This window comes from Zerene cesonia, chromosome 7, assembly GCF_012273895.1.
Source record: "Zerene cesonia ecotype Mississippi chromosome 7, Zerene_cesonia_1.1, whole genome shotgun sequence".
Taxonomy (NCBI): Eukaryota; Metazoa; Arthropoda; class Insecta; order Lepidoptera; family Pieridae; genus Zerene; species Zerene cesonia.
The window spans coordinates 6,111,708-6,124,359 of NC_052108.1; the positions used below are offsets into that span (position 1 = coordinate 6,111,708).

Below are 12,652 nucleotides of genomic sequence, written 5' to 3' on the forward strand. Positions count from 1 at the left end.
TATTCTAAATTGAAATAATATGAACTATCCTATCCGTTAATTTGGATCAAACTGCATATGGTGTGCAAATTTGATTAAAATCAGTTGAGTAGTTTTGGAGTCCATCGCGGACAAGCAATGTAATTCATATATGTACATATTATAATTATTAAATCGAAATTGTAAATAGAATCGAGATTGATGATTCTTTCAATATTTTTATAAACGTCTATAAAATAAGCTTCTTAAACAAAAACCTATCAACAATAATTCATATACAAAGAATTATTATTGAAGGATTTTTGCTTTTTCTGCAAAACAGTTTTATATTTTGTAAATACTGATTTCTTAAAATTGTGTCTTTCAGTGTAACAAATTTGCCTAGGTCTCACTGATGGTCGTTTGCAGTTGATTAACCATGTAACGAAGGTCAGATTTGGTTCATGCTACAATTTAATTAGGGTCGCAAATATTAGAAGGTCAAGAGAAATTAATTACGATAAAAATTGAAAATCATATAACTTCATATTTATTTATTTGACATACACTACACTTTACACGTAGATAGCTAATTGTACCCCAATTATATAAAACCAAAAAAACCTGTGATTGTATGGCAAGTTTAGTGATAAATAATCGTTTGGTTGGTAATTTTAAACCTTTTTCAACGCAATGTGGATATGAAAAGGAGAGTGTTATAGTAAGCTATTTAATAAAAACAAGGAATTATTCATACCACAATATCTTGTTCAATCGTTTATAATTCGTTTGTAATTTTATGGAACGCACAACAATTTCAACCTTATAAAGTGAATTGATCTCGAATGTATTTAAGAAGGCTACGCGTTGAATGGCGCGCCAAAATCGCACCGCCTATGGCCGTGGTCGCTCGTAGAATTGTATTATTTTAACAGTAGTTTAACTGAAGTTCTTCAATCAAATGTTAAAGACTTTAAATTAATTCATCAAAATGCCGGCCGATTCAACAATTATCGCGACGGGGGATAAACGAGGGAACGACATTTTCTTTGAAAGCCTCACTGAGAGGTCGAAACATGAAGACTTTTTACGGCGGGCGGTGGATTTTTTGGTCGAAAGAGTCGTTTTTGGCCGATCGACAAGAAGTACGAAAGTGGTGGAATGGGCTCCTCCTGAAGAAATAAAGAAAATCATTGATTTGAAGCCTCGGGATGGACCAGAGACTCATGAGCAGCTTTTGACGTTTATGGCAGACGTGGGTACCTTTGCTTCCTTTTTATTTTCTAATTATTGTTTTTGTCATTTTTATATATCAATTTACACAGTCCCAGCTAGTTTCTTAAACTATAATGTACTTTTATTGTGATTAATTTAATAAATGTCCATGTTTAGGTTGCACGATATTCCGTGAATACAGCCCACCCATACTTCGTAAACCAACTTTTCTCATCCGTGGATCCTTACGGGCTCATTGGACAGTGGCTGACCGATGCACTTAATCCTAGCGTTTATACTTTCGAAGTGGCTCCTGTTTTCATATTAATGGAAGAAGAGGTGTTAAAGGAAATGAGAAAGATTGTAGGCTGGCCCGAAGGTGAAGGAGATGGGATTTTTTGTCCTGGTGGTTCCATATCCAATGGTTATGCTATCAGCTGCGCCAGGTTTCACCACTTTCCAGAAGTTAAGGTGAGTTTCTATACTAATTCTTTAAATGCTAATTTATTATCCTTTATACTTAATATAAATTATAAAGTTCTCAGTATCGGATACACTAACATTCTTTGATTGTGTACAGTAGATTAATCGAATAATTATCCTCCTTGTATTATTTACCGTGTACAGATACAGAAAAATAGATTTAACTCTTATTTATTGTTAACTGACAAACTGTTGTTTGAAGTTGAAAGAATGTGTATGCAAAACAAAAATTAAAAAAAAAACAGTATAATATAAAATATCACGAAAAGATAATTACGTAAAATCTTCAATATTTAATGGATACTGTTGAAGTCATGGCCGCTCTTAGATTCATAAGCCCTAATTATATTTTCATTAGGTATAGCAAAATGAATTATTATTCTTGGTACAATACCCATTATAATCTTAAATAATTTAAAGTTCTCGGCCGTGTACGATGTATGTATTACTTTATGTAATTACATGTTTCTTCGGAAGTGCTTTATCGTTACCTTAACCTCATTAAAATTACGAGTAGATTTTTATCTGTTATTTTCGTATTATGGAAGAAAAGTTTCGTCCCGCGATTACACTCGATTCCGTCCGTCAGGTCGAACTAATTTTCTTGACATTATCTAGTTCAAACAAAAACTTCACAATCTTTTATTTAAAAAATGTTGACATTATTGACTTTAGAGATTTAAATATATATAAATAAGAAAATATACATGGATAAGAAAAACATTTTTTTTATATGTAATATTTAGAAATTAATTAATTACTATTTTACCTTATACATTAACCATGTTTGACGTAATTTTCCTCGGAATCGTATAAGTCTTATATTATTTGTCTATATTTTCACTTTAATTAAATTCAAGCATATATTATTAATGCCGAAAATAAAATTCAATCAATCAAAATTGAAAACTCCGTTTTTTCTATAACAAACTGACAATTTTTATTATAAAATGTAATATATTCATACATCGTTGATTCATCTTTTAAATAGGACTGGGACAACATTTTAACTCTATTACTATCTATTGAGTCTAATAAAAGTTAATTTCAGTTCAGTTTTAATTTTATATAAAGTTAAGAGGATACAAAATCCATGTCACGAATGAATTAACTATTGCGTGTGATGCAGCCGTCAAATGTAGTAGCATGGTGATGGATTGGTGGTGGACATGGGGGCCTTACGTAACCCAGGGTTCTTTCTCCGGGACCCTGTATATTCTCTTTCTCCAATATGAGAACAAATAAAATCAAACACAGCACATAACCAATAAAGTAAAGCTATAATCATTGTCTGTATGCACTATACCATCTTGATATATACTTACTTGTATATCCGTAGAAAAACTATGCTCATTATAATAATCCTTTGTTTTATATGCATAACAATATATTCTTTTTATATTGTGCAACTGCATAGAGAGGATTTAATTAAGTTTTAATAGCTTAAACTAATTGTTCATCCGAGTGTATGAATGTAGAATGTGTTGTTTGTTTCCATGGCAAGTAATTGTTATTTGCGCTATGCTATTTATTGTTTGTATCCATAAAATTCTTATCGATATATAAATACGCCAAATTTAGAATAAAAATTTAAAATACGATGCGTTGTTCGTAATAATGTTTCAAGTTTCAATTATGATTTTGTAATAAAAACCAGAAAGGCAAAAATCCAGTATATATCGTATATGTATGTGGATAAATATAGCACTAACAGTCTGCCCAAGCTTCGCCCGTCATTCATAGTATATAGCTCATAGAATTCAGGGATCGCGATGAGGTACTTTTTTTAATTTCATCAGTAGTTTCTGAGATAAGCGCGTTCAAACAAACAAGCAAGCTTTTAGACCGTAGAATATAGAACATCATTGAAACAAACATTTATCTTACGTCCGTGTAATATATTATCAAATGTATTTATTACACGGACGCAATGAATATTTTTCTTAAACATCACAACTAACTATCATTGAAATATTTTTCAGACGAAAGGAGTGTACGCCGTACCAAATTTAGTTCTGTTTACTTCAGAATTGGCTCACTATTCGACCAAAAAACTCACTTCATTTATGGGCATTGGTAGCGATCATTGCATAATGGTTAAAGCTGATAAGTATGGCAAAATGGACGTGCTGGACTTAGAAGCCAAAATCATTGGAGCTCTCGACAAGGGATCTAAGCCTTTCATGGTTACAGCAACGGCTGGGACGACAGTCTTCGGAGCATTTGATCCTTTACCATCTATTTCTAAAATATGCAAGAAATATAATCTGTGGTTACACGTGGACGCCGCGTGGGGAGGCGGTGCGTTAATGTCAAAGAAACACAAATATCTTCTTAATGGAATCGAATTGTGAGTTAATCAATATTAATTAATTCTCTGACTCTAATTATTGAGTGACATTTTAACGGTGCTTTAATTGAAGGTTTATGTGGATACTTAAGTTGCGCAATGCAAGCAATAAAACAGGAAACTGATATAATTCTATGAATGCTAGCTTCTGTTATAATATATTCCTCCATTAATAGGTTTGATTAAATTGCTTCCACAAAGGAGGCAAGCGAGGTTCACGATATATTTTTTTAATTTTTCATTTTTCATTTCAATCGCAGAGCTGATTCGGTAACGTGGAATCCTCACAAGCTGTTGGCGGCGCCTCAACAGTGCTCCACATTTTTGACTAAGCATAAGAATCTTCTAGCCGAGGGTCATTCTTCGAACGCTCAATATCTATTCCAAAAAGACAAATTCTACGACACAACATATGACACGGGCGATAAGCACATACAATGCGGAAGGAGAGCAGACGTCCTCAAATTTTGGTTCATGTGGAAGGCGAAAGGTAGCGAAGGGTTCGAGAAACATATCGACAGATTGTTTGACATCGCTAATTATTTCCTAGAGCATATAAAACACCGCGACGGCTTCCGGTTGGTTATCGAAAAGCCGGAATGCACAAATATTATGTTCTGGTACATTCCAAGGTGTCTCCGCGGGCGTGAGAATGACCCAGATTACAACGAAAGACTACATAAGGTCGCCCCGAAAATAAAGGAGAAAATGATCAAGGAAGGGTCTATGATGGTCACGTATCAGCCGCAAGGTAAATTAGTGAACTTTTTCCGGATTGTGTTTCAAAACTCGGCCTTAGACCACAAGGATATGATCTACTTCGCTAATGAGTTCGAGAGGCTCGGAGCCGAATTAATTGTTTAAAACATATAATAAACTAAAATGAGTGTAACGTGCAACCTTGTATATTGCACAATGCATGTAACCTGTGATTTTAATTTATAAATTGTTTTGTAGATAGATTTGTAATTGGCAATAAAATAAATGATTACGTTGCAACCAACAAAACAATTATTATAGTGTTATTACATTTAAGTTATTGCTGTGAATAAAAGACAATCATTTTAATAATGGTGTATTTTTGTTTATATTATAGCTTTTTAGATTAAACATCAGATCATTTAATTTGTATTCACAACACATCTAGCTCCTTACAATAAATAGCTTTTAAATATTCACCTATCACTAAATTTCATCATCTGAAATATGTTCCAGAGGTATTTCTTGATAGTTATGCTGCAAAAAAGAAATTATTAAATACGTTTTTGACTTGATAAAAACGCGACGCTTTGATGCTCATATAATCAGATTAAGATTAAGTCACTTATCACATAAAGTAGACAAAATAAAGATATACGAACAAAAATGTCAATTTGAGTATTTTTTAAGCATTGAATCGATATGACTATTATATACAAATATTACTAAAAAGACTATGAATAAAAATGTTTTGTCGACTCGAGGATTGTAGCTTTAATTGTATCCTGAAGTTGAAATCTATTAAAAACGTAAGAGCCATTTTACCAAGGTAATATCATCAGGAACCCTAGAGAGCAAGTCCAGTATTTCATTATGAGCTATTCTATTTGGTTTCAATATTTTCCTTGTAAACTTATGAATACCTGAAAATAATATTTCGTGAAATATCTCGTACCTTAGAAGGTGAATAGAAAGAAAATCATAATAATTATCAGACTCACCCCAGACCATTAAAATATATTGAAGAGGTATTAAAAACATAATAAGTGCAATGCAAATTATTAGAAATATTGCCAAGAAACTAACAAAAGGCACTGAAAAGTTGTAAAGGCTAAAACAGAAGAATATATAAGTAGGTGTACTTCATTAATTGGTAAATATATATATGATATATATGGTACATATATAAGTATAATAAAGTCATGAATTGTTATCTATATGCAAATTTTAACAAAATGTATTTTGCAGCGCAGTTGAGTAACATTATATGTATTATATAGAAAATTATATTTATATAGCAAAAAGTGGCAGCAGAAGTGATTCAGTGGTGAGAACCACGGATTATAAATAAGTCAGAGGTTTAATCAGACGAGCGTGCAGCAAATAAATAGATTTATCCCAATCAGCCCCGTAGTTCCTGAGATTAGCAGTGTTCAAACAAACAAAGGTTTTCAGTCCATATCTATATCATATATTAGTAGATATTTACAGACTCATAAAAAATCATAATCTTTAAACTAAGGGGACCTGGATTAATTGCCAGTAAAAGAAAGGAATCGTCTGACGGGACACAGGCTAACCACCTACTTTTAACAAGGAAGGAAAAATCAGCGAAACAGCTGTACAATGCCGAAGCATATCCAATCGTTGACAAAATCAAACCATATACATACTTTTTGATGCTTTCTCCGAGACTTGCTACCGTCCCTATAAAGTTTTGTACTGCTAATATCGTTTCTTGGTATTCATGGAGTTTTTGTCGTAGAGATTTATCATCCTATAAATTATAATTTATTTAAAATTCATATTGTACGACAAAGAACTACTCCTAAGCGATAATAACAATTCTCACCTTTTGTTCACTGACGGTTTCTGTTTTTGTTGAAATTTTCTTCCCTGGAATAATTTTAAATAACTTTATTTTATTTGTCACAGACAAGGTTAAAATAATAGTATGACCTGATATATGTTTAATGATATAGTTCACAACCATTAATTCAGACAAAATACTTACAATCGATTAAACAATATGATTTTGGCCGGTATATAAAAAATGGTACGAGCAGAAGTAAGGGCAACATCCAGATTTTAAAAAAGTAACACATAATTAGCCAGCCTGTGAGCGAAATTATGTTTAATTTTGTTGACTCCCACTCGAAGCATGTTCTGAAAATATTATTTATCCATTACTTATTTGAGAGTGACTCAAATATCAATTAACAATTAAAGAAATACACATTTTTATTAAGATTGTTTTAAATCATTTAAAAACAAGGCATCATCTCATTATGATACTTACTTTATTAGTTTGAAAGCATTTATCACCCACATTGTTACCACTTTGCCTCGAGATATGTTTCTTACCAGCACATGCCTGTCTAGTTTTTCATCTGTGTGTAATAAATTCACTTCTTTTGGATTTATAACTTTGAGCGATGCTTTAACCTGTAAGGATGAGAACATTTTAAAATAATATAACGTAAGCGGTGTCTTTCACAATGAGAGGTCCCATTTTAACGATTCGATGATACTTTTAAAGAGTATTTCCAGAGGTTTCTTATTACGTTCGAGTAATAATGCTCTCATGCTCGCTTGTCTGGCTTGAATAGCAATAGAATAGCGAAAACCACAGTAGAAGACCCTCAATAAATGGGGCACTATCGTCGCTCATAGAGGATAATAATAATATACTTACAAGATTCCAAAACACTTTCATCTCCAATAATATTCTTGGGTTATTCCCCTTGGCTCGCTCACGCTGCGTGCTATCTTTCAGTGCGTACCATTTTTTACCGGGCGTAATGCTCAGTAATGGTATAGAGATTTTCCCCACTTCCTCACCTTTTCTCTCGTCACATACTTTTACTTCTAGGATTGATGTTATGTCAGTGATTTCGCTGAAAGTAATCAGATATATTGTCATTATGCTATTTCTACATCTGCAGCTGTGTATGATTTTTTCTAAATGTCAATTACACGTACAAGTAACATCAAAAAAAATTAATCATTTTCTATTATATTATTTATATTTTAGTAATGGAAAATCAATTTTTATACTCTTTTAAATCCCCTCTTTTAATCAACGTTCTTCAATATTCTTACAACATAAGACAAATCTTACAATGTGTACACTTTCATCCAACTTGGTGAATTGGTTTTATAATCAGTTGCTGTGTGTTTCCATTCATTATCTAAACTGAGAATACAATAGCAATCTTGTGCGCTTAAGCCCTTAGCACCATATACAATAACGGACATCCATCCAACGTTCGAAAATTGGTCAAAAATGCGGTACCACGTCTGTAAAATGGAAAAATAAAAAGTTTAATTATTGTTATTTGTGATCGCACTTCCCATGAACCGAGGTTGTTAATGATTTAATCAAACAAATGTAACATTTCAAACTCAAATTATTCTTAATGTATATATTTTATAGTTACTGATTTGTATTTTAATATAACCAATATGCTTTTGTTGCCTTTAACAAGTTTTGTCCAGAATCATTCATAACCATTAAGCTTTTCTGTGTAATTGAGTGGAAACATACAGATTTACGCAAGGTTAGTATAAAAAAAATAAAAGCAGTTCTGACTTACAAACTGTTTTCTCTTCTCTTCAGTTTCTTGTATCGCTTCACTTTCATCTATACTAAATACAGTATCGCTGAGCGCAAGACCACTTATAGTAAGCAAAATGTATACTTTGACCTGTTCAAAATCTTCTAAACTAATTCGCAATCTATGTGTTTTTTCCTTTTCCATGTTATTCAGATCTATGACACACCTAAAATAGACACATTAATCAATAGCTAATTCCTGCTTTTATAGTATTTTGAAATTGATTATTTTAATTTAATAATAATTAATAAATATTTATATGTATTAGAATAGTATCGATTATTCGCAATGCTTATTTATATCAAGCTCATAAATCGATTTTCAACAATCACTGTCATCATGATTTTGCAGAAAGTGTTTCTAATGCGATTAGTTTTCGTTTTGAAAAGGTACCTTCCGACATGTATATCTTTATCCCATACTACAATTTCCACAATATAATCATCGTCGTATAAATTAAAATTATGAAGCTCCTGAAATTTAACCGAGCTTGCGTGGCTCTTTATTAATTTAGATTTCCGTTTCTCCGATCCAAGCCTGGAAAATGGAGTAAATCCTTAATGTTAAATTAAATTTCAAAGCGTCAGATTTGACATCACTGTAGCTCTTTCTACTAATATTCAAAGAAGCGTGTTAACATAATTATTAAAATGCGATACCTTACGTAATATTACCATTAAACTGTACGAATTAATTTAAAAACGATTTCTTGACTATTAAATAATAGGTTCTACTAAAATATTTCTCAATTTACTTTCTCAGTAATAGTAATTTACATCAATTAGTATTTTATCATAGCTATCTATATAAATAAGTAGAGGTATATTAAAGGTAAATAACAATATATAAATGTGTGTTTGGACTTTAATCAAAAAGTCGAGCCCGACCAAGCGTTCAGCTGATAAAAAAAACATAAAAATTGCACATTATCTACAACACTATTGCTTGAAACGATGAAGGAAAACATCGAGAGGAAACCAGCATGTCTAAGATTCCCAAGTTCGACGAAATGACATCGCCAAGTCGCATTTAGCGTCTGCGAGCTGAACCCTGGCATTGAAAACCTATGTCCCTGCAGTGAAAAGAAATAAAAGCTGTTGACGAATGATTTGTTCTTACCTCAAACGACAACTTAGAGATCGTGGCCTTTCTTCTTCAAGTTCTTCCAATCCTGTAATTTCTATCAGAGCAACAGTGACAGTTGCTATTTTAGATTTCTTGTTTATCACTTTTGCGAAATGTTCTTTTGTCGTATTTGAAAATATAAACTGAATGAAAGGAAATTCTTAGTAAATTATTTAGTAGCAAACTTGTACCTAAGTCTGAGTTAAAATTACTTCAGTAGATCGTATAAATAAGAGAAGTTTTGATATTTAGCGTGGCAAACAATTAATATTACGTATTTTCTATGATCCATTTCTGTATATACTTTTGCTATTCAACGTAAAGAGAATGTTAAGATAATTACGTACCCTTTCCACACGATCATCTTTTTTCGTTTTGGAATATTTTTCTTTCTCAATTTTCCTTCGTCTTGTAGCCTCACGTATTTTTGACTCGATACGACTTCTCAGTGATTTTGTATTGGGAGTGGAAGGTTCAAATGACTCATCGCTATCTTTAGCTTCTTCATTGAGCCTATAATATGTATATTATTGTTAAATTACTATATGCTTTTTAGAAATTTATGATATATCTATAATATATTTTCTTATTGTTATATCTGTATATCTAATTATCTATATTTTATTATTATTTGTAAGTTGTTTAAAATGTAGAATTTTTGAGTTCCGTACCGTCAAAAAAAAAAAGAAACGGACCTTAATCACTTCGTTATTCGTATGTCCGTCTGTCTTTCAAGACCTGTTTTTCAGCAATTGCTTGGGATATCAGAAGACATAAGCTATCTTTTTTATGGCCCTGAATATCAAATTAGTAGATTAAAAGTGAAGTGATGATACATCTGTTTTACTGATCGATTTTCTTTAAGGACAAGTAGGTGATCAGCCTTCTGTGTCCTGCCAGACCGAGACAGTTTTTTTGAGCGTCTCCACCGGGAATTGAACCCAGGATCCCTCGGTTCTACGCTCACGCGTTATCGCAAAAACGGTTCAAGAAAGGAACTTTTATAAAATATTAGATTTTTTAACCGCATTTAATCATATTTTATGAAAAATTAAACTTTTAAGTTAAAAAAGAAACAAATTAAACCAATAATGGGACTCTAACTCGCACTTGACAAGGTTTTTTTATAATGCATGGGATACATGATTGTCACATCTATAAATTTTGCAGATTGACTTTCTTAACAGCTGATGAGCCATTTAGTTTGTTTTTATTATGAGAGCCCATGCTCTGTGCCCTTATTTATATAGACTAGACTAAAAATATACTCACGATTCTAAACTTCCCTTAAAAGGGACGTCAAACAAAAATATACCGTTATTTTTCTGTTCTTCACTTTCGTAATTGAATGCATCATTGTTTATGATAGATGCAGTTTCAGGTTCTTTATGCTTAACTTCATAAAATATAGCGTCATTTTTATTAGCACTCAAAAACGCCATGCTTTCACGTTTAATACTATAATTAATTGAAATTTCACTTCCTTCACTAAGCGTACTGATATCACTTGTACTAACATGCTTTGAATAATTATTGAACACATCGTCTTCATTAAGTGATGTTAAAATATCAATTGATTTTGATTTCTGTAGTTTTTTTTGCATTTCTCCATACTTCATTTGAACTCTGTCGTGAAGTCTAGCGATATGCCTCCGCGTTATTGAATTTGATATATTTTTATGTTTACTTTCTTCTGAATCACTTTCCATTTCGTAATACAAAGATTTATTTACACTATCATTATCGTTACGCTCTACGACATTAATAATGTACACTGGTCATATGTTGAATATGGATTCGCTTTATCTTCAAGTTTATCTTATCTCTTATGAATGATCGAATATAAAAAGTACCAGCTATTCAGGCGTGGCGCATGCGGATTATTTCTGACACCTAATCACCTCATATTAAAAAGTGGCATGAGTGTACATTTAGTTATTCAAAATCAATCATAAAATCGAGGAATTGCATATTAACGTCGCCCGGTATTTAAACTGCATTGTTGATGGTTAATTTCCCGGTTGAATTGATAATGCACGACTCAGCAAGTTAGAAAATGCTTATGACGGCGGAAAAAGAGTCAAATGCAGCAGAGCATCAATGTTCAGGTGAATATATGGGCCTCGTGTGCAAGGAGCCCAACGGTTAGTCACGTCAGCCGCAAATTATGAGTTTCGTTGGAAATTGCGCCTCGTTTTTGGTGTAGCAACATTATGCTTTTGATAAATGGGGCTACCTAACTACTAGATAGATCGCAGAAATAATTAATTATTTTAATAGATTTTGAATAGTTCGTTAGTTTATAGCTTTTGAGTGTATTTCATTCTCGTGAATGGTGGAAGGATAAAAGTAAAGACCATTATTGTGATAATTTGTTGTTTTAAAAGTAAAATTTTATATCTTTAAAATAACGCAGCGAAGAAAACACCCGTATCCGATACAGATTTATATACCTTTTAAATATTCCCCTTTTATTCCGATATTCGTTGTAAAAATTCAGCTCACGAATATCTGATCACAATTTGATCGGTATAGGTCGATGTGGTCCTGCGTACGGCATAGAGTCATCTCTCTAAGAATTTATGATGCCTATCTACTTTTATTACGTATTGGATGGAAGACTACAGATGTCCCAAGATATGGAAAGGATATGACTTACAATGTCCAACGATATTTGTGTCTGAAGACATCTTTTGGATATCAGCTTTTATTTTATTGTAATGTTAAATCCGTAATCGAAATGATTATCTTTTAGATAGTGAAAAGTGATTTCATACATAAGTTACAGTGTTAATATGCCAACATTTGTCCATAGTTTCGATTTTCTTATCTTGCAAATATTATTTGAAAAATGTGGAAAACTCTCTTCAGAGATTAAAAAAGTATTATTTTTATCTAATTCGATAACATTGTGGATGTTAGTGACGATATAGATTTTGCAGATATTGACTAAAAAAGCTATAAATGAAACCTCCGTCGTCTTAAGACGTTTTAAGTGAGTTTTATCGATTCAAAATAGATCGTTTCTTTAATTGGCTTCTGACTTCAGTGTCTTAGAATTTTGTTTGTTTTTTGTTTCTCAATTCGACTGCAGTTTTTGTGTTTTAGTTCTGACAATTTGAAGGCAATTAAGGTTTTTCTTAAAAATAATTATCATTATTAACAGTTGGTCGGTTAGCAACCTATGTAAAGATACAAAATCTCC

The 12,652-nt window shown here is 32.1% G+C and overlaps 2 protein-coding genes across 2 annotated transcripts; one reads left to right on the plus strand and one right to left on the minus strand.

The window, feature by feature from the left end:
- The first annotated feature begins 830 nt into the window (after positions 1-830).
- Positions 831-5,074, plus strand: LOC119828293 (cysteine sulfinic acid decarboxylase). The gene is made up of 4 exons (XM_038350410.1): positions 831-1,213; positions 1,351-1,644; positions 3,639-4,006; positions 4,267-5,074. The coding sequence occupies exons 1-4, from the start codon at positions 950-952 to the stop codon at positions 4,868-4,870; spliced, it is 1,530 nt and encodes a 509-aa protein (XP_038206338.1). The 5' UTR covers positions 831-949; the 3' UTR covers positions 4,871-5,074.
- Positions 5,075-5,101: 27 nt separating this feature from the next.
- LOC119828232 (multiple C2 and transmembrane domain-containing protein-like) lies at positions 5,102-11,529 on the minus strand. The gene is made up of 14 exons (XM_038350335.1): positions 10,720-11,529; positions 9,795-9,960; positions 9,442-9,590; positions 8,716-8,859; positions 8,302-8,488; positions 7,827-8,005; positions 7,401-7,602; positions 7,005-7,150; positions 6,709-6,871; positions 6,573-6,620; positions 6,379-6,482; positions 5,707-5,816; positions 5,531-5,628; positions 5,102-5,242 (listed from the first exon to the last, which is right to left on the minus strand). The coding sequence occupies exons 1-14, from the start codon at positions 11,154-11,156 to the stop codon at positions 5,192-5,194; spliced, it is 2,184 nt and encodes a 727-aa protein (XP_038206263.1). The 5' UTR covers positions 11,157-11,529; the 3' UTR covers positions 5,102-5,191.
- Positions 11,530-12,652: the final 1,123 nt, after the last annotated feature.